At 40.3% G+C, this 26,488-nt stretch overlaps 1 protein-coding gene across 3 annotated transcripts in view; it reads left to right on the top strand.

The window, feature by feature from the left end:
- HPS5 (HPS5 biogenesis of lysosomal organelles complex 2 subunit 2) overlaps nt 1-26,488 on the top strand; it is a 29,211-nt gene that overhangs the window by 268 nt on the left and 2,455 nt on the right. For 2 of the 3 annotated variants that reach the window (XM_080998584.1, XM_080998585.1), the window contains exons 2-22: nt 1,792-1,959; nt 2,662-2,772; nt 3,703-3,767; nt 4,692-4,884; nt 5,693-5,826; nt 6,945-7,160; nt 8,065-8,136; nt 9,284-9,372; nt 9,895-10,073; nt 10,380-10,538; nt 11,788-11,947; nt 14,431-14,554; nt 17,336-17,488; nt 18,033-18,104; nt 19,331-19,977; nt 20,757-20,877; nt 21,678-21,833; nt 22,374-22,493; nt 23,398-23,511; nt 24,874-24,980; nt 25,768-26,053. In XM_080998584.1, coding sequence (XP_080854710.1) covers nt 1,846-1,959; nt 2,662-2,772; nt 3,703-3,767; nt 4,692-4,884; nt 5,693-5,826; nt 6,945-7,160; nt 8,065-8,136; nt 9,284-9,372; nt 9,895-10,073; nt 10,380-10,538; nt 11,788-11,947; nt 14,431-14,554; nt 17,336-17,488; nt 18,033-18,104; nt 19,331-19,977; nt 20,757-20,877; nt 21,678-21,833; nt 22,374-22,493; nt 23,398-23,511; nt 24,874-24,980; nt 25,768-26,053 — 3,392 coding nt within the window. In that variant the 5' untranslated portion in view covers nt 1,792-1,845. Of the gene's footprint in view, nt 1-89; nt 232-1,791; nt 1,960-2,661; nt 2,773-3,702; nt 3,768-4,691; nt 4,885-5,692; nt 5,827-6,944; nt 7,161-8,064; nt 8,137-9,283; nt 9,373-9,894; nt 10,074-10,379; nt 10,539-11,787; nt 11,948-14,430; nt 14,555-17,335; nt 17,489-18,032; nt 18,105-19,330; nt 19,978-20,756; nt 20,878-21,677; nt 21,834-22,373; nt 22,494-23,397; nt 23,512-24,873; nt 24,981-25,767; nt 26,054-26,488 lie in introns of those variants that run through there. The other variant, XM_080998583.1, reaches the window with a different exon arrangement.

Here is a 26,488-nt window from a genome sequence, read left to right as displayed (position 1 = left end):
GTGACGCAATCGCCAGCCGCATTTGGATGACGCCTGCTAAGGGGCGGAGGAGGGAAGGGGCGGTGAAGTCACGCGCGCTGCGTTGTGTTTGGAGGCGGGGCAGGCCAGGCAGGAGAGCCGAGCAGCTGACAGGCGGGTGGGGCTGGCGGGGAAAGCCGACCTGTAGCAGGGAGCGGAGGCGAACCGCGCTCCCGAAGCCGACTTCCAGGCTGCGGCATTATTGTCCCTCAGGTGGGCGCTTGTTATCCCGCCCGCTCCTTTCCCTGGGGGAGGGTTGGAAGGGAAGAGGGCTCCGCAGGTGCCCCGCGTGCTTCTCTGCTGCCAGGTGTGCAGAGGCGGCTGAGGGGTTTCGGTTTGGGGCCTTCCGCTGAAGCTCAGTCTCGCTTCCTTATTTCTTCCCTCTGACGTTATTCGCCGGTAGAACCAATGTCTTTCTCTTTCCTTTTTTAAGCGACTTGCGATCTTTTGGCTTTGGGTGCCATCCCCAAATCTTGTACCTAGCAAATGGCTTTACAGTGGTACCTCAGGTTAAGTGCTTAATTCGTTCCGGAGGTCCGTACTTAACCTGAAACTGTTCTTAACCTGAAGCACCACTTTAACTTCGCCGCCGGAGCCCGATTTCTGTTCTTATCCTGAAGCAAAGTTCTTAACCTGAAGCACTATTTCTGGGATAGTGGAGTCTGTAACCTGAAGCGTATGTAACCCGAGGTACCACTGTACATGGTGTTCTTCGGCTCTCATAAGGTTGGACCAAAGTGTGTTCTGGAGTGCAGAGTCCGCTTCCTTATCCATAGGTGACTGATCTCTTTTGTTGGGGTGGGGAGGCAATCCTTTCGGAAGTGCTTTGGGTCAATAGGGCACATCATAGGAGATGAATTTTCCTTGGTAAGGAGTTGGAGCATCCATGCTTCAAATCCCAGTTACTTTTTCGGACCGCAGGTCTGGTACAAAAGTAATGACTTGTATGCAGTGCTTTTTTCCTAGAAAAATAGGCGCTGGTACTCACTATGAAGTTGTTACAGTAAGTGCCACACTTTTTAACAACAACAAAAGAGGTGCCGGTACTGCCTAACCTTGAGTACCCCCTGAAAAAAAAGCATTGCTTGTATGGAATTGGCAACAACCATCTACGTTTCTGTTGTGCTATGCTTTGCATTTGGTTCATATATGGTGACAATGGAAGGTTCCTTTTTCTTATTGAATTTATGTGGGTTGGAGAAGAGCTTGGAAGAGAAAAGTGTGTTCTTTGTTATGATTGAGTCTTTCCTATTTAAAGAACAAAAAAATCCCCACATTAAGCTGCTCTGCTTTCAAGTATGTGAGCATGTTTTGGATCTCATCTTTGAACTAGGTTTGTGGGTTGATGCTGATATCTGTTGGTTATGCCAATGTACTGGGGCCATTTTTCTCATAGAAGGTGCACCCCAAATTCTTATGAGATGATTTACAAGTACATTATTGTGTTGTGTTTGGCATGTGCAGTCCAGCCCTTTCTGTGTGAATGTTTGAAGTGAGTTCCCTCTGAATTCAGTTCCCCTGATTCAGTTCAATCTGGAATTGAAGCTACAGAAAGTTGAAGGGTTCAATATGCTTACCAGTTTTGGATCAGTCAGCTAATTAGTAGTTGTGTAACTGATATCCATCTGTCTATGGTTCAGTGTATTTGCCCTATCATAGAAGTATTAGCAATGTTAAATTATGTACCTTCACAGAAGAAATAAATGTATAGGAATCCAAATGTTTAACAAGTGAAGAAGTTGTATTTCACATTTTTATATTTCATTTTGATAGGTGGAGCTGGAAAATGAAACAATAACAAACTTTTGAGAGACTGTTGTATCTTTCATGCCAGTGATGTCTATGCCTGTGATACCTGAATCTTGCAGCCATGTATTGGCAGAGTTTGAGTGCCTCAGTCCACTCCTTTCTGCTCTCAGGCTGGATTCTAATCGTCTGAAGGTGCGTTCAAGTCATAATTGCTATAATGTTGATATTTGCTTAACAGCATTTAGAAATACCATGTACTTGTAGTTCATAGCGTACATTCCAAGGTGGAAACTGTAGACATCCACTGGCAGAAAATTTTACAAGAATCTTTGAGGCTAAAGTAGGAGTTCTCAATCATAAAGAGAATTAAAAGACAAATGTTAAGAGGATAATATTCTGAATGTGGGGAGAACTTGATAGTAAAACTTTCTGCTTATTTTTGAAGAGAAGATTCTATCTGTTTAATGGATTTCACAAATTATTTTATCAAGTAGAAGGAAAATATGCAAGAGTTGGTACTGTACTATTTATTGGAGAGTATAATTTAGGGCACTGTTAGTCATACTCTGTAATTGTAAGGGCGCAAGGAAATGTCTCTTTCATTTAGAAAGATACCACTACAGACTTCAACAGAAATTTGTAAGTGGTTTATATTTCTTTACAGGAGAGACAATACCTTGTTGCTGTCATGCTAAGCAGTTCATAGCAAGACATTTTTTGACCCATGTGCTGTTATAATGGATCAGTAGTAAGAGTGAAATAGAGTCCCCATTCCATGAAAGATTTTTTTTTCTTCCTCAGTAGAACTGAAAATAAAACAAGTATAATTAATGTCAGTATTTTCTTTCAGCAACCGGCTGGTTTTTAACCCTATCCTTTTTCTCTTTTCTAAAGTGCACATGTATAGCAGTTTCTCAAAAATGGTTGGCGCTAGGTAGCTCTGGTGGAGGCCTGAATCTAATCCAGAAAGACAGCCGGAAACAGAGACTTTTTCTCACTCATAAGGTAAGATTGAAGGAACGCTTCTAAGAAACCTCAGGCTAAGAATGAAATGTTATTTGCAGACACTGAGAAGGTTGTTTCATTAAAGCATACCACAATTTATTTATTTATTTTAGAGACAATTTTGTATCTCATTTACAAAATTCAGAATATCTCACCACGTCATACTTGGAGCAGAGCCACTGCAATCAGTGGCCTTAAGTGCCTTGATTTCAGTGATCTACTCTTGAGTGTGAGCTAGTTGGATATCGCCCCAAGTCTTTTCAGCTGCTCTTTCAGGCTTTAGATGACTAAGAAAATCTTCTAAATTGTGAATTGTAGCTAATGCAGAAATCAGAACTAGAATTTTGGATCAAGAAGACCAATAAGACACCAAAACTAAATTATTATTTTTTACCATCCTTCACTCAAAGATCACAGGGCGGTTTACAATATAAAAACACAAAAATACATACCATAATAACAAAAAAAACCTCCCCAGTTCTAAAGGCCATTAGCCAAATGCTTAGGAGAACAGGAATGTTTTTGCCCAGTGTCTAAGGATATATAATGAAGGCGCCAAGTACGCATCACTGGAGAGCATTCTACAAACTAGAAGTCATTGCAGAAACGGCCTGTTTTCAGGTTGCCACCATCCAGACCTCTCATATTCAGCCTAATAAGGTAGCTTATAAGTAATAAAAGTGAAAATGCATTAATATAAACACACTAAAAATATCAAAGCATTAAATCACCAGAATCTTTCCCACAGGGCAGTTGGTGAGATAAAGGGATAGTCCACCTAGTGATTTTTATTTTTGCTTCCCTCTTTCATGTGTCAAAAATCAAGTAGGGAGTGGGCAATGAATATGAAAAAAATGCATAGCAGCTACAAATCAGGCTTTGCTGGGGCACTAAATATTAATAGGACAAATCTGCTTTATCTCCTGGTAGGAAGGTGCCATTTCCCGCATTGCCTTTTGTTTACATGATGAGGACTATGTTGCTGTAGCTACAAGGTGAGAACAGTTATTTATGTATTTGAAACAAGTTGGATTATTGTTTTGGGGCTATAGTACTGGGTTATTTTTTGGGAAATGGTAGAGTCATTTCAATAATGCAAATAAGGGAATCCATTCTGATGATGAAAATAATGTAAACATTTAGGGGCTAACCATTTTAAAGTATAGCATATTTATTTGAGCACATGTACTCCATCTTCCTCTTCCCTTCATTTGTGGGAGGCTAGGCTCTTCCACTTCTGCTTTGCTCTTGCTACCAAAAGCAACCAGCTGTGATTTGTTTAGACCTCAGACCTGGATCTGAAATGGAGCAAACACAAGCCAGCATTTGCTGCATTCAACACAATGCCAAACTGGTTGGCAGCAAACTATAAGTGGAAGGGTTATATCTGTTCCTTTTATTATTCATTGTTGTAGTTAGATTTTAATGTATTTTGCTGTTTACTGTTGGGATATTGATCTGTTGTTTGCAGTTTAAACAGTCTGGGATTTTTTAATGGAGAGTGGCCTATAAACCATATTAATAATAAATTAATAAAAGCTTCTTTTCTCTTCTCACATGCAAATGAATGGGAAGAGGAGGCGGGAGGCTGAGGCTCACTGTGGCTTATTGTTCAAATGACAATCCATTATTTGTCATTATGTCTGAACCAGGCCAGTGTCTCTTAAGCTGAGAGAGATGCAGTAAGTTCATGAGCTGACAAATCAGAAGAACTTGGATTTATTTCAGTTTTCTACATTTTCAAGTACTGTACAGTATTTGTTGAATAAATTTATTGTAAGCTGCTCAAGTGGCATACAAAGGTTGTATAAAATAAATATTTGTATGTAGGTTCTGAACATTGTTAAATATGTGAGGGTTTGTGAGAAGATGGCAGATTTTTATTTTTATTTTAGTAATTTAGTTATTATATTCTACAGCCAAGGCCTTGTTGTTGTCTGGGAATTGAATCAGGAACGTCGTGGGAAACCAGAAAGGATTTATGTGTCCTCTGAGCACAAAGGCAGAAAAATAACAGCTCTTTGTTGGGATACTAGTGCATTTCGTGTTTTTGTTGGTGATCATGTGGGCAAAGTGTCTGCCATCAAGATTAATACATCCAAACAAGGAAAGGTAAATTTTCAGTGAGATTTTGAACATAAGAGCAGGCTTCTACACATCTTGGCTGGTCTAAGCCAGATTTTGAGGCTACTAGGATCTTCCAAGGCTGAGAGGAAGACTGAGGCTAGTGAATCATATAGTTTATCACAGTACTTCTGATGTGTTGGAGAATCACCAAAGGGGAGAATAATATACACAAGCCCCTGTTGTCATCCTGATCTTCGTTGGCCTGGCATTTCTGAGATTTTCCAAAGACATCCAGCTTGGATGTGGGAAATGATCTCTTGTACACTCCCCAATTCCAACCTTAGGAAGGAACATAGGCCTTACCACATTTACTGCAATGGTGAGGAATACTTACCATGAGAGAGGAGTACTTACCATGAAAGTACCTAGAGTATTTGCAAACTCGTGCATAAAGGGAAACATTCAACTGTATGTGGCTTTTGTGCCCAAACTTACAGAATTAAGCAGGTGGTCACATGTAGATCTTGATAATCTTATTTGCATTACATGAGCTGTAAAAATTGTAATGTCTGAATTCTGATACAAACGTTTTGTTGCAAAAAGACAAAATATGAGGACAAAATTCTGGAAGCTGCTTTGCAGTTCATGTTTTATTTCTCCATGCTTAAGCCTGGGTCTTATTGATCCTTAGATACTGATGAGCATTTAGAACTCCAGAGAGGGTATCCAGGCATTTTTAAAATAAAATGAAATGCAACCTGAACAATATGAATTTTATTTGTGTATACTGAAGTCTATTTTTCCTTTAGTGCTGAAATAATTCACTGTACATTTCTCCTTTACCTTTCTTTAGGCTACCACTGCATTTGTGATGTTTCCAGTTCAGATTATAACCACTGTTGATTCTCGTGTGGTTCAGCTGGATTATTTGGATGGAAGGTTGCTTATCTCTTCTCTTACCCGATCTTACTTATGTGACACTGAGAGGTAATTAATGTACTCTAAAGTAATGCTGGTGTCATTCTCTGCAGATCATCTGCAACTCTACTTTTAACATTAATTTGCACCTAGTAATAAGTAGTAATCATTTTGTCACATTTCTGAAGAAATAGAGCGGAATCCACCTAACTCCAGGGCTTCTGCAACAGAGCTCCCCCAGTCTGCTGAAATTGGTTCTGGGAGGTTGGGAGAACCCCCTAGAACAGCGCATGAGAGGAAACTCTTCAATCTGGCAGACTGATATGCTGGTGCAGACAGAAAATTTGCAGTTGCGTGGTGTTGAATTCCACACACAATTTAGTTTATTCGTGTTTTCATTTTTGTTTTTTGTTATCAAGTCATCTGGAGCTGCTAGTAAAGGTAAAGGGACCCCAGACCATTAGGTCCAGTCATGACCGACTCTGGGGTTGCGGCGCTCATCTCGCTTTATTGGCTGAGGGAGCCGGCGTACAGCTTCCGGGTCATGTGGCCAGCTTGACTAAGCCACTTCTGGCGAACCAGAGCAGCGCACAGAAACGCCGTTTACCTTCCTGCCAGAGTGGTACCTATTGATCTACTTGCACTTTGACGTGCTTTTGAACTGCTGGGTTGGCAGGAGCAGGGACTGAGCAATGGGAGCTCACCCCGTCGCAGGGATTCGAACCGCTGACCTTCTGATCGGCAAGTCCTAGTCTCTGTGGTTTAACCCACAGCGCCACCCACGTCCTGTGTAAAAAACCCAATGCTAACTGCTCACTACATCTCCTCCTCTGAGGCATCACTACAAATATGGTTTTGCCATAGGCCTCTCCATCGTTTAACTGTTTCTCCCTCACCATGAATCAATTAGGGGCCCATGTCATTATCTTCTCCACTCCAAGGCATAATTGCCAAATATATGCCCAACTGCTGGTTGCCTCCTCCATTGCCCTTTGGAAGGGAATACTCTTTTCTGCAGATGTTCTTGAATGAATAAATGCCAGTTCAATTTCAGCCACATGCTCCTCGGTTGCCAACTTTAATCTATGTAAAAAATGTGTCAACTGTGAAGATACGCATGTCATTTCATTCCACAATGATTAAAACAGGATTTCCCCCCCTCCCCAAAATGTTTTTGGTTTATATAGGGAGAAATTTTGGAAAATTGGAAACAAGGAAAGAGATGGTGAATATGGATCTTGTTTTTCCCCTGCCGGAAAGAGTTGTGGCAGCCAACAGCCTTTGATATATTGTGCACGTCCTGGTTCACGGATGTGGGAGGTGAACTTTGAAGGGGAGGTGCTAAGTACACATCAATTCAAACAGCTCTTGTCATCACCGCCTCTGCCTGTTGTGACTCTAAGGTATTGGTCATAGCAATATAATCTTTACGTGTTTGTGTTCATCTTGATTGTGGTTTTCCTATGGTGGGGGAACAGTGCTGTAATGTTTTTGACTGAGGTCATGGGGTGGGTGAAGGTAACTTTGGCTGATGTCAATCAAGAGTTTTCTTAGGTTTCTGCCCTGCTTTCCATTGAGTGTGGTGTGGTGTGGTGTGGTGTGGTGCTTGTGGTGCAGAGATACACAGCAGATGTTGGTGGAGTGTAAGATTTGAATTAGGGCTTAGGGAGCCCAAAATCTCAGCACATATGAAAGCCTAGAGCCTTGGGCTCAATTCACATGTTTTGCAGAGCTGCCACTTTGTGGGTACCCGTCCCCACATTTATGGAAGTGGTGCATGTAGCCTGGGCCAATTTTAACAATGCAGTCATCTTTTTGAACAAATTGCTAACTTCACAGATATGTACCGGGTTCCTGAAAGCAACCCAGCTGTAAAGACACTGTTTGTGGTGGATTTATATGTTGCTTAATATAACACCAAGCTTTTCAGATCATTACATCTGATTTTTGTGGGGTTCGCCAGTCCTTAAGAGAGGTTGCCAGGGAATCACCTTCCACTGAGCTAGCTCTTCTTTGAACATTTTTCTGGATCCAACCTGATAATTTATTAATTGGGAACAAATATATATATTGGTGGTGGTTTTTTTTTAATGCAATAGAAGAAATAAAGTTCAGGGAAATATATCTTCTCTAAACCAAACAAATATAAAAGGGTTCAACAACAAAAAAGAACAGCCATACATAACTGAGCAATGCCAAATAATTCAGAATGATACTTCAGTTCTTGAAACAAAAATTTAAATAGTGCTTGATCCAACAATTAAAACCGAATAAACCTAATTGATTAAACTTTACTTCTTTTTTAAGGGATGATCTGGAGTATAAAGTTTCAGCCTGTTCCCCTCAGTCTTTGGCTTTTCCTAGGCTGCTTTATTTGAGGTAAATATGAAGCCATTTCTTCTTGTAGCCCTGCAGCTAAAACAATTCAGATCAGCTAAAAAATTTAGTTGACAAATGGTACATTTAGGTTAAGTGATCTCTTTCAGCTTTCTATTATTGCATTTATATCTCACCTGCCTTCCATGTTGCTCAGGATAGAAACATGTATTTTGTCCCTGCACTAACCTTGTGTGGTAGGTTACGCTGAGTGAGACCACATTCACACCATACATTTAAAGCACTTTGATATGATATTGTTGTTGTTGTTTAGTCGTTTAGTTGTGTCTGACTCTTCCTGACCCCATGGACCAGAGCATGCCAGGCACTCCTGTCTTCCACTGCCGCCCGCAGTTTGGTCAAACTCATGCTGGTAGCTTCGAGAACACTATCCAACCATCTCGTCCTCTGTCATCCCCTTCTCCTTCTGCCCTCCATCTTTCCCAACATCAGGGTCTTTTCCAGGGAGTCTTCTCTTCTCATGAGGTGGCCAAAGTATTGGAGCCTCAGCTTCAGGATCTGTCCTTCCAGTGAGCACTCAGGGCTGATTTCCTTAAGAATGGATAGGTTTGATCTTCTTGCAGTCCATGGGACTCTCAAGAGTCTCCTCCAGCACCATAATTCAAAAGCATCAATTCTTCGGCGTTCAGCCTTCTTTATGGTCCAGCTCTCACTTCCATACATCACTACTGAGAAAACCATAGCTTTTACTATACGGACCTTTGTTGGCAGGGTCTCTACTTTTTAAGATGCTGTCTAGGCACTTTGATAGAGTCATGGCTTTCTCCAAAGAATTTTGGGAGCTGGAGTTTGTTAAGGATGCTGAGAGTTGTTAGGAGAATGCTTTCCACCTTACAGAGCTACAATTCCCAGAGTTTCCTGTGAAGAGGGATTGATTGTTAAACCACTTTAGGAATGGTTGCTCTAGAAGGCGAAAAGGGGTCTCCAAACACCTTTCTGCACTCTCAGCTACCAGAATTCTTTGGGGGAGCCCATTACTGATTAAAGGGGTTTCATAGGGCATTAAATGTATCGTATGTTGTGAATGCTGCATCATGGAAGGTGTTAGAATGTTGTCATTCAAACTTTCAATTTTGTGTGTGTTGTGATCACAACAAATTCTGGATACCCACATCTTTTTTCTTTACAGTGAGCACTGTGTAATGACATGGACAGAAAGAGGCATTTATATTTTCATTCCACAAAATGTTCAAGTTTTGCTCTGGAGCGAAGTGAAAGGTAAATTACATTATTTATAGTGAACTTGGATCTCTTTTATGTGCTCTTGAAACTGTACATACATCAGAATAAAGTTCATTCTGCCTTTGCGAGAAGTGAGGTTGATACCTGTTTCACCATGAATTGGAAGCTGGTGCACGCAGTGTACAGTGGGGGGAAATGTGTTGCATCAGGCAAAATGGGTAATGCTAACAAGACTTTTCTACATGAGCATGTACTTTATTTCTTAATAGCCACAAGTGCTTGAAACAGTCCCCTGTTTTAGATATGGAATGGCATAAAGACTGATAGGGAAATCAGGCTTGCATTTCTTACAAGCACTGGGACAGGCAAATTGCACTTGTTTGTGGTGGTGATTATTAGCTGTGCCTGAAGAAGAAAGCATTCTCCTATCTAGTTTTCATATGTTTATAAACATGAAAATCTTGAAAGGTGCAACCAGACTATTTTAGTTAATATGAAGTATAGTATTAAACATTGGGGAGCTCTGTACTGACTCTTGTAATCTTCTGTTTTGCCTAGATATTCATGATATTGCAGTATATAAAAATGAGCTCTTCTGTTTGCACACCAGTGGAAAAGTCTCTCACCTTTCCCTTCTACCCGTGGAAAAATGTATAGAACGTTTACTTAGAAGAAGCTTTTGGACGCTTGCAGCCAGGGTCTGCTGCCTCTTCCAGAATTCTATTGTCTTATGTCGGGTAATCACAGCTTAATATATCATTTTTAAAAAATGTCTTTTTAAAAGCAGTTCTGACAAATAGTAAGTCATGTGATGCAAATAAAAGATAATCTATTACCTTAGGATCCAGGCCAACGTGGCAATCAAGGAACTTCAGGGAAGGAAAGTTTTTTACACCTTGCTTCTCTCCCCCCATCCCTGCAGCAGTACCCCAATGCTTTGAGGGTTTTGTGCTTTTTTTTTTACAGTCAAGCGGCGTATAAAGTTATGAAATACATAAAATAGTAGATTTTAACCTGTTTAATAAAACTTTATGCATTATTAGGCAAGAAAAGCTCTTCCCATAGATAAGCTGGAACATTTGAAATCTCAGTTGGATCTTTCAACACAAAGTGATATCATTACTCAACTTGAAGAACTGATCTCAAAGCTGGAGCCTTTAGATTCTGCATGCAGCAGCAGGAGGAGCAGTATTTCTTCACATGTAAGTGTATTCATATAAATCCATATTATAGCTATATTTTCATTCCCTTAAAATTATATTTTATCAGTGCTTCATTATAGTTAGCTTTTTTTAAAAAAAGTGGGTACGTTTCATGCATTTGATATTTATAATAAGAGCTATAGTTTGGGCTGTATTTCCTGTTCCAAGATGCATCTGTTGTTATAGCAGATTTGAAGTCACAATGCTAAGGTATGGAGAGAGCTTTCATAATACAATAAATATGCATATAATCAAAATAGTCTAGGAATAAATGTAATCTTGCTTGGAGGCTTTTCCTATCTGCAAAACCAGTTCTGCCTTTTAAAAAATAGGTAGGCAACACAAATGTTACATTTACACGTATTATATTTTGTATGTAACACATATCACATATGCATTACAGTGGTACCTAGGGTTACATACGCTTCAGGTTACAGACTCCGCTAACCCAGAAATAGTGCTTCAGGTTAAGAACTTTGCTTCAGGATGAGAACAGAAATCGTGCTCCGGCAGCGCGGCAGCAGCAGGAGGCCCCATTAGCTAAAGTGGTGCTTCAGGTTAAGAACAGTTTCAGGTTAAGTACGGATCTCCAGAATGAATTAAGTACTTAACTCGAGGTACCACTGTATATTTGAGTAATGTTGCTTGGGCTTCTTCGTTTTATTAGTTGCATGTTTCCCAGTGTTTTATTTTTATTGTATCGTTGGTGTTTTGTGGGTTGTATCTAATGGTGTCACTCACCTGACAGTAAGACTTTTGTCAGTGGAAGGAAGTAGTTTTTAGCCACTGAATCACTCACACACCCCTAAATCTGCTTCAGAGGCTTGCGAAATCCTTTAGAGCAGATTTTAGTAGGTGCAGACGCCTATAGGGGGAAAAGCTGAATCACTCCAAATCATTTCCCTCCCTGTTCTGCTAATGGAAACCTTACTGCCAGCTGAACACCTTTTGGATACAACCCTTTGTATTATTTATTGCATCTTAGTTCCATTGTTCTGTGTTATGTTGATAAGCTGCCCTTAGAGCATTTAGTCTCAAAGGAGGTATGAAACTATTTTAAATAAATAAATTGGAGTATTATAATATCGATGATCTCTAGAAATAGCAAGGACACGTTCCTGCTCTGACTTCATATGCATTAGGAGAGTTAAATGTGTGCTCTTCTGTACTAAAATCAGTGGCTTGTCTTTTGGCTGGATCAAGTTTATAAAGGCAGACTTTAAAAGCTTACATTATGATTTCTCAATAGGAAAGTTTCAGCGTATTAGATTCTGGCATTTATCGTGTTATTAGCCGAAGAGGCAGCCAATCTGATGAGGATTCTTGCTCCTTACATAGCCAAACTCTATCAGAAGATGAAAGATTGAGAGAATTTCACACACACCAGGAAGAAGAGCACCAGGAATTTGGTAATACAAACATTTATTAAATACTCATGTGTGTGTATCCTGTAAATAGATGGGGATTTGCTGCTGGCTCTGAAAACAAGGTTGTTGCTAATTCCAGCTGTTTGGTGGCATTCTTAGGGACTTCTACACTCCCCTACAAATTATCATTTAACTTGTTTATGTAGCGACAGTTTTGAATGCTGGTGTCATGTTTTCCTCCAAAGTAATTTGTTAAAATTAAAAGGTTGTACCTCATCATGTAAGTAACAGGTGATGTAATTCTTAGGTGGAAGTTTGATAGTTTGTGTGAGAGAGACATCACTGCTTCATGTCACCTACTCTTGATGTTGCTGCCCTGTCATGTAAATGAAGGTTGCTGTCCTGTTCGATTCATAAAAGTTGATCCATAAATTCACTCAAGTAGAAAATCATAATCACCTCTGCTGCTTTCATGGCGCTCCTTTAAGATTTTGTGTTCAGAAACCTGTTAGCTTCTTCTGCTACAGTCAAGCCATTGTGAAACTGTAAGCACCTGAGTTCTGTATCTCAGAATGACACCAGCTTTGGGCTGACAAGGTGATTCAGTGTTTTATAGGAACTAAGCAATTCTGTGTGTAATGGTGGGGATTCAAAACTTGGAGCTGTTTCACTTTTATGGCTAAAATTGTATTCCTTCTGTAAAATGGAAGGAGGTTCATTGGACCTCAGGAGGATAGTTTAGTCTTGTACATGAAAAGTAATGTTTTGAGTCATTACCACATTATCAATGGTTGGTAAGAGAGCTTTGTTTATTATATGCGGTGTTTTAAGGGAGAAATGTCCTGGTGATAAATACTCCATTCTTTCAGTGAACATTCCCCTAGAACAGGGGTCTGCAACCTGCGGCTCCGGAGCCGCATGTGGCTCTTTTACAGCTTTGGCGCGGCTCCGGGGCGGATACTAGCGAGGGGAGGAGGCGCATTGTGCACCCCGACACTCCCCACTGTGACAGGCGCTGTACTGGCTGTGATGTCGCATGGGGGCGATGCGTGCGTTAGTCACGCACCGTCCCGACGTCACCTTCCCGCCCGCTGTCAGATCGCGGCTCCGGTGATATATTTGTTTTAAATGTCGCAATGGTTTTGCGGCTCCCAGTTTTTTTCCTTCGGAAACGGGTCCAAGTGGCTCTTTTTGTCTTAAAGGTTGCAGACCCCTGCCCTAGAACAACAGTAGTTTGAATATAGATGACAGGAATATGGGGGGGGGTTTACCAAATTTGCTGGTAACGTCAAGTTGTAGATTTTGCATGTTTTGGATTAAGGCTATATATGTACGCTTTGCTTGGTGCTGTTTCCTGATAGCGTTTGTAATGAATAGTCCCTTCTGTTCTTTGAAGGGATTCCTTTGTTCTCACTCATATACAAAATTAAGATTTTTAAACTGCTGTAATTTTCTCTTGGGCAAAATATAGTCCCTTTTAAATCTTAGCTTTGGGCTTGAATAAACTGCATGCTTGAGGGTTTATTTGCAAGAATGCTTCTAATTCCATAAATTAAGATGAAGAAGGAATTTAGACATTCAGGTTTCTTGAAACAGTGGTAATAGCAGCAAGGTACTTGCTTTTCTTGTGTGTTCCCCATGTATTCTGTATTCTGTGTATTCTGTAAACCCCTTGCTCTTGCCTTTGGAGGTTTTACACTGTAAGCTTCATTTGCCGCTTGTCACTTTGCTTAATACATTATGGAAATGATCTGTTGCTCACTCTAAAATATCAGTGATATTTGGTGAAAACTGCATCTCTAAATTAAGTGTTGCATAATCGATTCCAGGAGACACATAGATATAGGTGTGTGTGTTATACACACCACACACACAAACATTTGAAAAGTCCTCAGGTTCTGTAGATTCTAAATTGCTGCCCGAACCTCAAATGCATTTTAGCACAGATAGGTAGCCGTGTTGGTCTGCCATAGTCAAAATAAAAAAAAATCCTTCCAGTAGCACCTTTAAGACCAACTAAGTTAGTTCTTGGTATGAGCTTTCGTGTGCAAGCACACGATCCTTCTTATATAGAAGGATCTGGCAACTTCTGTTTCAGTGTATCTGAAGAAGTGTGCTTGCACACGAAAGCTCATACCAAGAACTAACTTAGTTGGTCTTAAAGGTGCTACTGGAAGGATTTTTTTTATTTTGCATTTTAGCAGTGTGTTTTAGGACTCCTATTTCAAGCTGCATTTTACTACAGATGCTTTGAAACTAGGCCCAAAGTTATCTGACAAATCAAGGAGCTTTCCTAAAAAAGTAAAACTGCTAGATCACCTAAATGCTGGTGGTTCAGATTGTGTTGTTAATTCCCATATGATTTGGCAAAAGGTGGTAATTATGGCTGAATGGCTTTTGACATTGATACCTACTTGAAGGAGGTGAAAAAAATCTGTTGTGAAGCACAGCATCTGATCAGTCCTAAGCATATGTTGTCAAATCACTCCATTTTATGACTTTTAAATTTTAATTTTGTTTGTTAGACACTGTATCTCATGCTTCTGTGATGGTCGACACTGATCGGAATGAGACTTTTCTTCCATTCAGTATTCCATTGTCATTCCGTTCCCCATCTCCCCTCGTCTCTCTTCAAGCTGTCAAGGACAGGTAAAATCACATGTGAATTTCTCACCCATTACATACTTTTTGTTTTGTCCAATCATTAAACATTACTTGTAACTCATGCCACATTTTTCCATGCTAGCCTTTGACTCCTTGAAACTAGGTAGCTGAAGATAGGCTGGGGTTAAAAGTCTTTTCTTAATCATTAAAGGGCATAAGAGTGTGGTGGGAAAGCTTACCTTATCCTGGGTGGCTCATGAATCTTCAGCAGTTTACCACTAATTTTAACATGTGGGTCATGCTTCTGCAACTGTGAATGTTTTTCATTATCCTTCTTAACCTAGCTCTCCATTACAAGTATAACACTATACCATCCCAAGTGGTGCCAGTTTAGAATGCTTTGAGTGCTTAAAGGCAGCTGTAGGGTATACAGAGCTATCTAGTAAGGATCCAGTGACTGACCCATTGGTCAATAATATCCTAAATGGTGAGTTTTAAAACCAATAGGAGCATACAATTAGCATTAAAGTCAAATAAGTCCTTTCATGATTGGAACCAGATGCAGGGCACAATTGAGGAGTTCTCAGACCATGGATTCAGGATCGGGACAGGAGATTTGAAAAGGGATCGATGCCATTCGTGTATATATATAAGAAAGATATAGTTGAAGGATCCCACCTCTGTAGGTTCCCAGCACTTACTGCTGTTTCAAACCTCATATCTGATTAACTTTGAGGTCCTCAAGTTATCAGGATGTGTCCTGCTTGGAGGACTCTGCAGAAGACTCTTCTAATTATGAATTTCAGCACAAGACAGAGAAAGCATTACTGTGTAAGGCCAATGGAGCCATACTTACTTTCAGGTAATATGTGGATGTCTCTTCATTCCTGCATTGAAAAATTGGCCCTAGAACGGTCAAATAAAATACTGAAATTTAAAATATGTTTTTAGTCCTTTCTAGTGAATTGGCAATGAAGAATCAACCAAAATGGCAAAGTAAATGAATATGTCTTAAGGGGGGAAAGCAGATTGCTTGCCTTTGGGCCATATAGTGATGCTGCATTTTAACATTTTAGAGGCTGGAAACCACCACAACGGAATTGATAATGACTATTCTGAGGGTTGCTGTAAGACAGCCTTCCCCATGACTTTGATGGGAGTTATACTCTAAAATAACAGGAGGGCACCAGGTTGGTGAATACTGTTTTAACACCACCTCACTCTCCATCTTCCACTTGCACGAGAAGAGAGTGCCTGAAAAGGGCTATAGTATGAGATGCGAATTCTAACCTTCTTGACATGATGAGCTCAGACAATTCAGTATAATGCACCCACAATACTCATAACTGTTGTTCTGGTTGAAAGTGGCTACAAAGGATAATGGAACAAAGAAATAGTGGCTGTTATATTTTCCCTTTTGAAAATATAAAAGCCAGCAGCCATTCGTATCTAATTAACTTCTTGCTTTACAGTTTTCAAAGGAGGAATGGCCATATAGTTTTGGTAGTCCTTGGTATAACCTAAAACATAATTTGCACCCAGCACAATCCTCCAGTTAGATTAACACAGTGTGTTCAGCATGGCATTTGCAGACTTTGCAGACTTTGAGGTTTTTCGTAATGCCCAGATGTTTCCTCTCTCCCGCTTCCTTTTTTTCAAAAAATTGGTCAACACTGAGCCTGATGAAGAATTCTGTACACTTGAAAGCTTTGTGATATTGCTTTGTGATCATAATAAAGGTGTTGCTCTACTGCTATTCCTATTTTCTAATGATTGAACATCTGTATCCACCAGCAATTTTTGCATACTTGGGAGAAAACAAATGCTATAGTGTTGGTTACTCTCTTCTATTTAAAAGAAACATTTCTACAATCTAACATGCTAAAAATTGTATGAACATTATAGAAACAATGCATCTAATCTTGGCTACACCAGCTCCCTGATTTCACTTACCTTTGTTCATTTAGACATAGCCTAAGGCCCCAAAGGGATGGAGGTGGTGCCGTGGGTTAAACCACAGAGCCTAGGACTTGCCGATCAGAAGGTCGGTGGTTCGAATCCCTGCGACGGGGTGAGCTCCCGTTGCTGGGTCCCTGCTTCTGCCAATCTAGCAGTTCGAAAGCACGTCAAAGTGCAAGTAGATAAAGAGGTACTGCTCCGGCGGGAAGGTAAACGGCGTTTCCGTGCGCTGCTCTGGTTCGCCAGAAGTGGCTTAGTCATGCTGGCCACATGACCCGGAAGCTTTACGCTGGCTCCCTCGGCCAATAAAGCGAGATGAGTGCCGCAACCCCAGAGTCGGTCACGACTGGACCTAAGGGTCAGGGGTCCCTTTACCTTTACCTTTAAAGCCCCAAAACATGAAACAAATAAAACTGGAATGAATGGTGTTCTTTCAGGTATTATGTTCAATCTAGGAATGCTGTTGCATCAACAGTGTTAAGTGGGTAGAGCATCAGAGAAGCAAGGATTTGTATTTGAATTTTCCACTTTTTAGGTTCAACGTTTCCCTAAACCCATAGCTTAATCCCAGCAATCGGCTAATGTGGGGTACTAGTCCTTTTAGCCATACTTTCTTTAAGCTTGCTTTAACAATCCTAGATCAACATCGTTTAATGTTCTAAATCTCTGCTTATGCTGACCAAAATAATTTTGACTTGTACGCAAAGAGCAGCAACATATATCATCCATCTTCTTGATCTGCTTTATATATCTGAAGAAGACCTGTGCAAGCTCTTGCTATGATAAATTCTGAGGTGCCACACGACTGCCTTAATCTATGGTTTTTTCCTTTTTGGTGCTCATACAATGTTTACACTTAACTTACAGTGTTTCTAGCTTTGTACGTAAGACCACAGAAAAGATTGGTACTCTTCATGGGAGTCCTGATAGAATCAGACAGGACGTTAAAGATGAAGAACAGCTTCCAGAAATGACTGCTAGACTAGCCCAACCTCAAGAGGAAGGAGAAGAAGACGAAGAGTGAGTAAAAGCTGCTTTACCCTGTGCAGCAACCTTTTCCTTTCGACAGGGTGATGAGGCAGGAAGAACAACTGCATTATTGGTTGACTCTTTAACTCGTCATCATGCAAATGCATTTCTGAATCACCCATTTCTAGTAACACACTGCAATACTACCAAAAAGCAACCTTTGGCTATTGGAAGTGGCACTGGAATCCAGCCATGCATTTGACTTTGTGACATGGGAATACCAAGCTTACGAAGAAAGATGTGGTTGGGGTAGGGTTTGGTAACAGAAATATAGTAATAAACCCATGCCCAGAAACACGCCTGGGAATACATGGTCATCGTTTTTAGATGATGACAACATAATTCTGTATTTGTAGTGCTGAAAAATATGTGAGCAGAGCCACCAAAGTGAAAAGAAAACGGAAAGGCTTTGGTGCTTTTATACTGACCTGTCTTCTAGGTGGTATAGAGTTTTACTGAAACAAATTTAGGAGTAAGACAGGGAAATGTTTTTCATTCCTCCCACTGGCTATTAAAATTAACTTTTTCTTTCAAGGCTTGAGCTGCAGAGCCAGCCTCATGAAGAGGACCCCCTTAAAGACCTCGGGGCAGCAACTATGGAGACCCTGTAAGTAAGGCATCAAGTGTTCTGAGGATACAATATGCAGAGCAGGGAGAAGAGAACCTTGAGCTCTTTATCGAGCAGGGGCAGGATCGAAATATATTAAAAACATTAGTAGAATATTTTGTGTAATTTATATTTTTATTTATAAAAAAGATTTATATACCGCTGTATTGTAAAGATATATCACAGTAGTATACAACAATACAAAAACCATAAAACCAAACAGGCAAATAATTTAAAAGTTAAAAACAAGTTAAAAGCAAAAAGAGGTGAAAAACAAACACCAGTATATTCCTGATCCTTAATTTCCCCATCCTTGATGGTTGCCCACCTCTCATTCTCGTGATGCTGCCATGATGTCAGGTGGCTTAACTTCAAAAGAAAGTATCAGGAGGACACTCGCAGGGGTGGTTTGGATTCATGCGGTGGCTGAAAATGAAGATGGATCTGTTCCCCTTGGAAGCTTTGGCTGAAATTTCCAGAGTAGAGCCAATCTGGTTGTAAGTCTCTTTGGGTTGCCTTGGGCAAGATAAAGTGACCAACAAATTTACTAAATCACCATCACCATCCCAGGGGGCTTAGTACCCAGTTTGAAAAGTCCTTCTTGCAGAGTGTACTCTTAATACTCCTGATTGTTCCTTTGCAGCCATGCCTTTCTCTGCTACACATGTGATGTTGGGTGTGATGCAGGTGGGCATTGTTGGGGGTAGGGGAAGCCTCACAGCCTAAATTAACATACCTGCTGGGCCTAATTTAGCCTATGAGCTACAGATTCCCCATGCCTGTTCTACGCAGATGAAAGTTGACTGTTATTAAAACTGTGCGTGAGGTAATGCTATGTTAATATTTCTCCATACACTGTAATACTACTTCTTAGAAAAGTAGCTTACTGTTACATTTAGGATTTATCTGGAAGTTTAGGAGCCATGGTTATTAACTCTGGAACATCAAAGCTGGCTAAGATGGGGCTATGAAAGTCCACACAAACCTTCCATTCTCCAAAATGACTCATTGTGTTGCTTTTGCACATATGCGGAACAAATTTTCCATGTAGCTGTATTGTAGGAAAGGTGGACTGAACTGTGCACAAAGTATTAATTGTGGGTTGCAATCCTAAAAATGCATATAAGAGATTCTTTACGAGAACTACAATGTTGGCAGTATAATTTGCTTTCTTTCTCTTGTGGGTATAAAATCAAATTGTAAGTTTGCATATTTCCTTTTTGCAGAACCAGACTTCAGGATCCACTAGTTTTGTTACAGCCACAGTACTTGAGAGCAGTTTTGCTAAACTGGATTCCATTTCTGGAAAAAACATTTAGATTCGAGGCATCTGCTGTTTTGGATGAGAACTCATCTAAGATAGACAATGAGATGCCTTTGCAGCCTGAAGACCAGCAAGTTTTCAAAGAAAATGTGGAAATGCCTCAACATGATGAATGTGCAGATATGGAACAGTTGCCTGTCTTGAGAACAAACTATGAAAATGATGATGTAAATAAAGAACAAGATGATGCCTGGGAAGAAAATACCAAGCCAAATAGTAGCAGTCATATTGATAAAATACTGAGCAAACATCCGAAGTCGGAAACCACATTTAACCATTCTTTTCAGATTCATTCTCCATGTTTCATACCAGAGAATATTCAGAAAGATCTGGTAGAGCTGGCAACATTATGTTTTGAGTTAAATGTATATGAATATTCACAAAGTAATGGTGAACAGTGTGTGCAGCCAGAAGATTCAGATGCCTTGGCTTGTAGATTCATAAAAGACTACTTTTTTCTTCTGGATCTGGAAAGGCTGAAGCAATGTATTATAACCTGTCATAGCAATCATCCTAGAGTTTGGGAAACCTATGTGGAAGGATTAAAAGGTAAGCATGGCCATCAGTCATGGATGCTTTAGCTGAGATCCCTGCATTGCAGGGGGTTGGACTAGATGTCCCTTGGGGTCCCTTCCCACCCTACAGTTCTACGATTCTCAAGTTGTATGAATTCACAGTGCAGTTCTATACACACCTAACTTGAAGTAAGTCGTATTGAACTCATTGGGGCTGATTCCAGGCAGATCTATGTAAGATTGAACTGTCGGAGGATCTTGTGTCTGTCATTGTGTCGAAGCTTTATATAGAATTTGTTCAAAACGAAATTTGTTGAAAATATTTGCAAGCTGAAATATGGGGCATGCTGTCTGGGGTTTTCCATGGCAATTAGCCATGATGGCTATGCTCTGCCTCCACAGTTGGAATTACAGTTGGAGGCAGTAGTGCTTCTGAAAACTAGTTGCTGGAAGCACAGAAGGGGAGAGTGCTCTTGTTCTCAAATCCCACAGGCATCTGGCTGGCCACTGTAAGAGCTGGATGCTGGACTAGGTGGACCATTGGCATCATACAGTGGGCTTTTTATATGTTTACTCCTAATTAACATTAATGCAGTTGAAAGCTTTATCTAACTCCCATTCATAAAAATAAAAGTAAAATCCAATTAAAATATATCCTGAATTACATTGACTGATTTTTTTCCTTGTTACCGTTTATCTCTTAAGTGTTTTCCCCCTCCCCAATTCAATGTTTATGTGAAAATTAGCACGTTTCCTGTTCTTAATGTTACTTTTCAATATAGTTGTTGTTACATGTAAAATTATTGGTTTCAGAACTGACTCGGACTAGTCCAGTCACTATGGCCCTGGAGAATGGAGATATGTTTAGAATACTGAAATTGCTAGTGGATCTGGGTCCCTGGGATGCTCCTGTGTTGCTAGCACATGTCCTAAGGTATTCACCATTTGACTTAATTTGACTACATCTTCTTTAATACTAGGCTTGCGTATGTAGTCACTCTTCAGATCAGTCTTCTTGCATTTTTACTAATGGGAGGCGCTTTCATACTTGCATTTTCTCGGGCTGGCCCATAATATTTCATTACCTGAGGTGAAGGTAATTACCCTTTCCCATTATATGTAGAAAAGCTGACTTAATTCAGCACTGATGATGTGACTGTCCTTCACAACACCTGAGGCAGTATGGTGGGAAAAACATGTCTTATAGCAGCCATAGCTCTGTAGTGTCCAGCAGAGAGGAAGGGTCAGAAGCCTTTTGAGGAACAGCCCTGGAGCTGATGGTGCTGCTCCCAACATCTGCTCACTTTGCTCAGTGCAGGTGTGGGGAACCTCCCCCCCCCCCATGTTGTTGAACTACAACTCCCATCAATTCCAGTAATCGTGGTCAGCAGCCAGGAATAGTGGGAGTTGTAGTTCAGCAACAGCCAGAGGTCCAAAGGTTTCCCACATTTGGCGTAATGTTAAGACTGACCCTTGTTTCCACAATCTAGTTTCAGGCAAGCTGCACTAGTATTGTGATAAACCTTGCAGTTATACAGGGTGAGTCCTTTAAAAGAGGCCCTGTGGATACAGAGTACACATGTTCTATGGGGCCTCTTTTAAAAGTTTCGCCCTGTATTTGCAGTGTTAGCTATGTTTAAATGTGTGGATCAATACCATGCTAGTAAATAATAAGTCTGAGAATTGTTTTCTTAAATAAGTGTGACTTTTGTGTCGTCTCTTGTTCTCATACAGGCTTTATGAAAAATTTGGAGAAACTTCGCTAAGGCCCCTGATCAAGTTTTGTCCCTCTATTTTGCCTTCAGATATCAAGCAAATTTGTAAAAGCAATCCTCAGCATTTCCTGGCATATTTAGACAGTCTAATCAAATCAAGGGCTGAAGATGAACGGTATATATTGTACTCTCTTACTCTGTGGAACAAAAGTTAAGGAATGGGATGCATGGAAGTAATAATTAGGGTAGCGGTGAAAGGTGGACTCTCATTAGAAGATTTTAAACAGTGGCCATATGTCAGGGATTCTTTAATTTCTGCATCGTGGGAGGTTGGACTAGATGACCCTTGTGGTCCCTTCCAATTCCACAATTTTATGATTCTAAAATATTTGTTGCTTCTTAATGACGTTAGGTCTCTGAGAAGGGAAATAATATCTTGAGTGGGTAGTAACTTAGCAAAAAAGCCCTGCATACATCAAATTTATGACATGGTTATTTGAGAAATTTTTAATACAGTATGGTTGTATACAATAAGGCATTAAACATTTCTTTTGGCTCTTTATAATTGGATGATAATTTCTTTTTAAAAGGCAGCACTACTTAAATGACATTCAAGTATGCCATATTGTGAAACTAGTCCTAGTTGCTTGTATGTTGTAAATCCTTTTTATTGCCAGAATGCACATATAATTAGCGGAGAACAATCTCTTTCTAGGCTGTCCTTCCTGGGATCTCTTCTTCATCCTGAGTCATTACGATTAGATTGGTTATCTTTGGCAGTTTCTCAAGATGCCCCACATACAGCAAGTACAATGGATGCCCAAGGAAATCCACGGTATGAATAGCGTTTGACTCAAGCTTGCTGTTCGTCCACACTTCATAATTGTATTCACATTCCTAAAGGCATTATCTTTTGACAGTCACAAGGACAGTCACAAGATCACCCAGCAGTCTTTTAGCTTCAGGAGAGAGAACTGAGACAGAATGCATGATATATAATTGATTTGGATAACCTTGCTCTGTGTGGGGGTGGGGAATTCTATTATATGATACATCTTTACTTAGGACATGGAAGGGATGGGAAACCCTTGGCCCTCTATATGTTGTTGGACTCCAACTCGTATTAGTCCCAGACAGCATGGCCAGTGATCAAGGATTATGTTATTAGTTGTTTATTAAATTTAAGTTCTGTCCTTCCAGAGAAGCCCAGGGTGATAAGCGCACAGCTAAAAAACGTAATTCCAGTACAAATGAAGATTGGTAAAGATCTCTACTTAAAAGGTACAGTCATACCTTGGATCTCGAACGCCTTGGCTCCCAAACAAATTGGCTCCTGAACGATCGAAAGCCGAAAGCAAGTGTTCCGGTTTTCGAATGTTCTTTTGGAAGCTGAACGTCTGACGGGGCTTCCACGGCTTCTGATTGGCTGCAGGAAGCTCCTGCAGCCAATCAGAAGCCGCACTTTGGTTTCCGAACGTTTTGGAAGTCGAGCGGACTTCCGGAATGGATTCTGTTCAACTTCCAAGGTACGACTGTATATTTAACAGTGGGGAATTTGTTGGGAGTAGTCCAACCTCATGTTCCCCTCCTTAATTTAAAGCAGCATGCATGAATCTCCCCTTAATATTGGCAGTGTTTTGATTCAAATTGAAACAAACTTGTGTTATCTATCATTTTTTAAAAAGTCTTATGTAATTTCCCTAACTTTTTTTTTTTTGCTTTTGCTTTAATACTTTCAGGCCACGTTCACATTTATTTACTTGGGGCTATAACCAACTGATCTTACTATTGCTTAAACTCCCAGCTGACACTGTAATGAAAGAGAAGATGTCTGACATTTGCAAAAGCTATGGGTAATGTAGAAGTCCTTGGTAAAATTAATGTCTTTGAAACTTTGTTACCTAAGAGGGCATGTTTCTCTCCCTTGGTTTCACTTCATTAAGTAATAGTCTAGTCTGTTCAGCTTTAGTTATCCAGAGTATGTGTTATGCACTTGCTCAATCACACTCTTTGTGTGTGTTCACAGCCAGTGGCTTTCTGGCTGGAGTACATATTTAATGTGCTTCTTTGCTTTCAAGTTTGCTGCCTGCCTGCCTACCTCTCCTTCCAAAGCCTGCCATAGCACTGAGCAGCAGTAATAAATAATGAAGCTGCAACTGCGATTCAGTTAAAACGGGGCTGGGGAACCTGTGGCCCTTCCAGTGGTCAGCCTCTGGGGGCCCCAGATTCCCCATCCCTGAGTTAAAGCTTACCTGCCTCTTCTCTCTTCCCCACTCCACAGCATAAATATCCATTTCTAGAATTGCGTACATGGGCCTGTTGGGGGTGGTGTAGTAACACGAAAGTCTTGCATTCTGTTTTCTGCTGAATAAGAGAACAACTGAGAAATGGTACTGAGAATATACAGTCTGCAGCAGCGTTTTGCCTTTGTCAAAATTCTTTATAAACCCCAGCTAGAGGTTAAGTAGCTGACAACTTTGTGGAATGAATAAATTTTACCCAAGAAGTACAGAATTCTGAAAATGTTAATGTACTTCCAAGTTCCATATAAATCTGTTGGATTTGGGTTCTCAGCTGTGAATTTAGGTTCCCTTCATTTCATTTGACCCCAGGGCTCTTGGTTGCAACTCATGGTTAGTGAAGAGAGAGATTAACCACAAACCCCTGTTCAGATCAGATGACACACTAAGCCAAATGTTGACTTGGCTTGATGCGGCAGCAAAAAGGACCAGGCAGAAGTGAATTTGGATGTGAGCTCTGCTGTCTTGCTAAGTCAAGATTTGTTATGCTCCCAGAAACCAACTAACTAGATTTATTTATTTTAATTGAAGAGGGCCTCCCAGCTGGATTTGATTTCATAACTTTTTTTATTTAAGATATTGGTTAACTTGGAGGTGTATGTGTTCTGTGTTAAGGGGGAATTGGTGCTGTTGCTATTAATAGATACTGAGAGGTGTGTAGTGGGTCATTATTCTCCTGAAGATAGGCATGGAATATGGATTTAGACGTATGCTGTTGGAGCATCAAAAATGACAATATAATACTGCATATTATGCTGTGATCTAAACTAGTAACTCTTTGTTCAGTGAGAGGAGACAAAAGGAAGCGCATCTTCTCAGTGAAGGTTGTGGTATATTGAAGCGTCAGTCAGATTATAATTACTCATAATAAGTATTTACTTTTGGTTTGTGAAACTCTCCGTAATATTGTTACAGCTTCTGGCCTGGATATCTTTCTCTCTGTTTGGAGCTGGATAGAAGACCTGAAGCCCTTACCCATATTGTTTGTTTGGATGATATGAACTTGTTGGATAGAGAACATGGTTTGTAAAACTTAATTTGATTCTTGAGTGGAATTCCATATTCTCTACTTGTACTGACTAGTTTTGACATATTTTTATTTATCAATTTTTTAAATCGAAGTCCATATAAAACAGTTTAACAACAAGAACAAAAACAAGTTATGGAAGTAATCACCCCAAGTGCATTTCTGGCAGGAAAAAAATAAAAAATAAACCACATTGTTACCATGCATCCTTTTTTTCACTGCAATTACACCTAAATGTACTGCAGAACACCAGTATTGTGCACACAATAAAATGTGGCATTTCTGCTACATTGTTTTGCCCTCTTCTACATTGGCAACTTGTGAATTTTGAAAAACCTTTTATTTATTATTTTTGCTTATTTAAATTTAATCAGACTCTCTCTTGAATTTGTGTTTTGTATTCCAGTATAATGGAGATAGTGTTGCTGTGACAATTTAATGTGCCATTCTATCCTGCAGCAAATGCAGTTAAGTGTCCATCATTGGAAACTTCCATCCTTCTTCCTGTCTCTTGCGTACATGCTCTCAGTGTCACCTGCTATCTACTCTATTATTCTGTCCATTAATCTCCCCACCCCACCCCAACCATGGGTCCTCTAGTATTTTGGGGTTACAATTTACATCATCCCCAGGCCCAGTGGTCAAGGATTATGGGAGTTGCAGGCCAACATCATCTAGGGACCTAAGATTGGCCTGGGCTGGCCTGCTTAATTTAACTCACACCATCGAGTCCTACAAAGCAATCTGGTTTGGATCTCTAAATCATTTCCTTTTGCATTTAGGGGCAATTCCAGAAACAATGGAAGAATGGAAATTCCTTCTTTGCCTTGTGAAGAGTCATTGCAGTAGTGTTCCTCATCCAGCTATGCAAAATGGCGGTGCTGTTAGTAATGGTGATCCGAATTGGCCAAATAGTGTAACAGTTGAAAATGTGGCTCTGCTGTTGGCCAGAGTAGTTGGTCCCGATCGTGCCTTGCAGCTGTTGCAGGAATGCGGCCTGATGGTTGAATTATCTGAAAGATTTGCCAAGGTCTGTGAGATACTAAGAATTGCTGAAAAAAGACAAAGGTAAGTCTTCTGATAATGGTCTAAAATTGGTTGTGTCAAAAGGTAATACTGTGTCATGATTAAGTGTTGCATGTTCAAGTAGCTATAAGCCTTCAGGCTTGCACACACTCCATGTGCCAAGATTGGAACCTTCATACTTCAGTTAATGGCAAACTATAGCATTGCATCCAGATGTGGTACAAGCTATAGTTTACTGAAACCAGAAGCAAGGATGGTTAGAAATTCTCTTTCACAAAATTCATAGAATAGCCTATACTGGCATGGGATGGCCCACTTCTGTATAAATGAAATGAACAGTCAGAATAATAGAGCCAGTGTGGTGTAGTGGTTAAGAGCGGTAGTCTCATAATCTGGGGAACCGGGTTCGCGTCTCTTTAAACAACCAGAAGTTGTGGTAGTAGCAACCTGCAGGGCAGACAAGCGTAAAGTTACATT

Source organism: Podarcis pityusensis (genome assembly GCF_964106645.2).
Source record: "Podarcis pityusensis genome assembly, chromosome: 1".
NCBI lineage: Eukaryota > Metazoa > Chordata > Lepidosauria > Squamata > Lacertidae > Podarcis > Podarcis pityusensis.
Note: the sequence above shows the minus strand (reverse complement) of the source record. Positions and strands in the feature narration are given on the sequence as shown.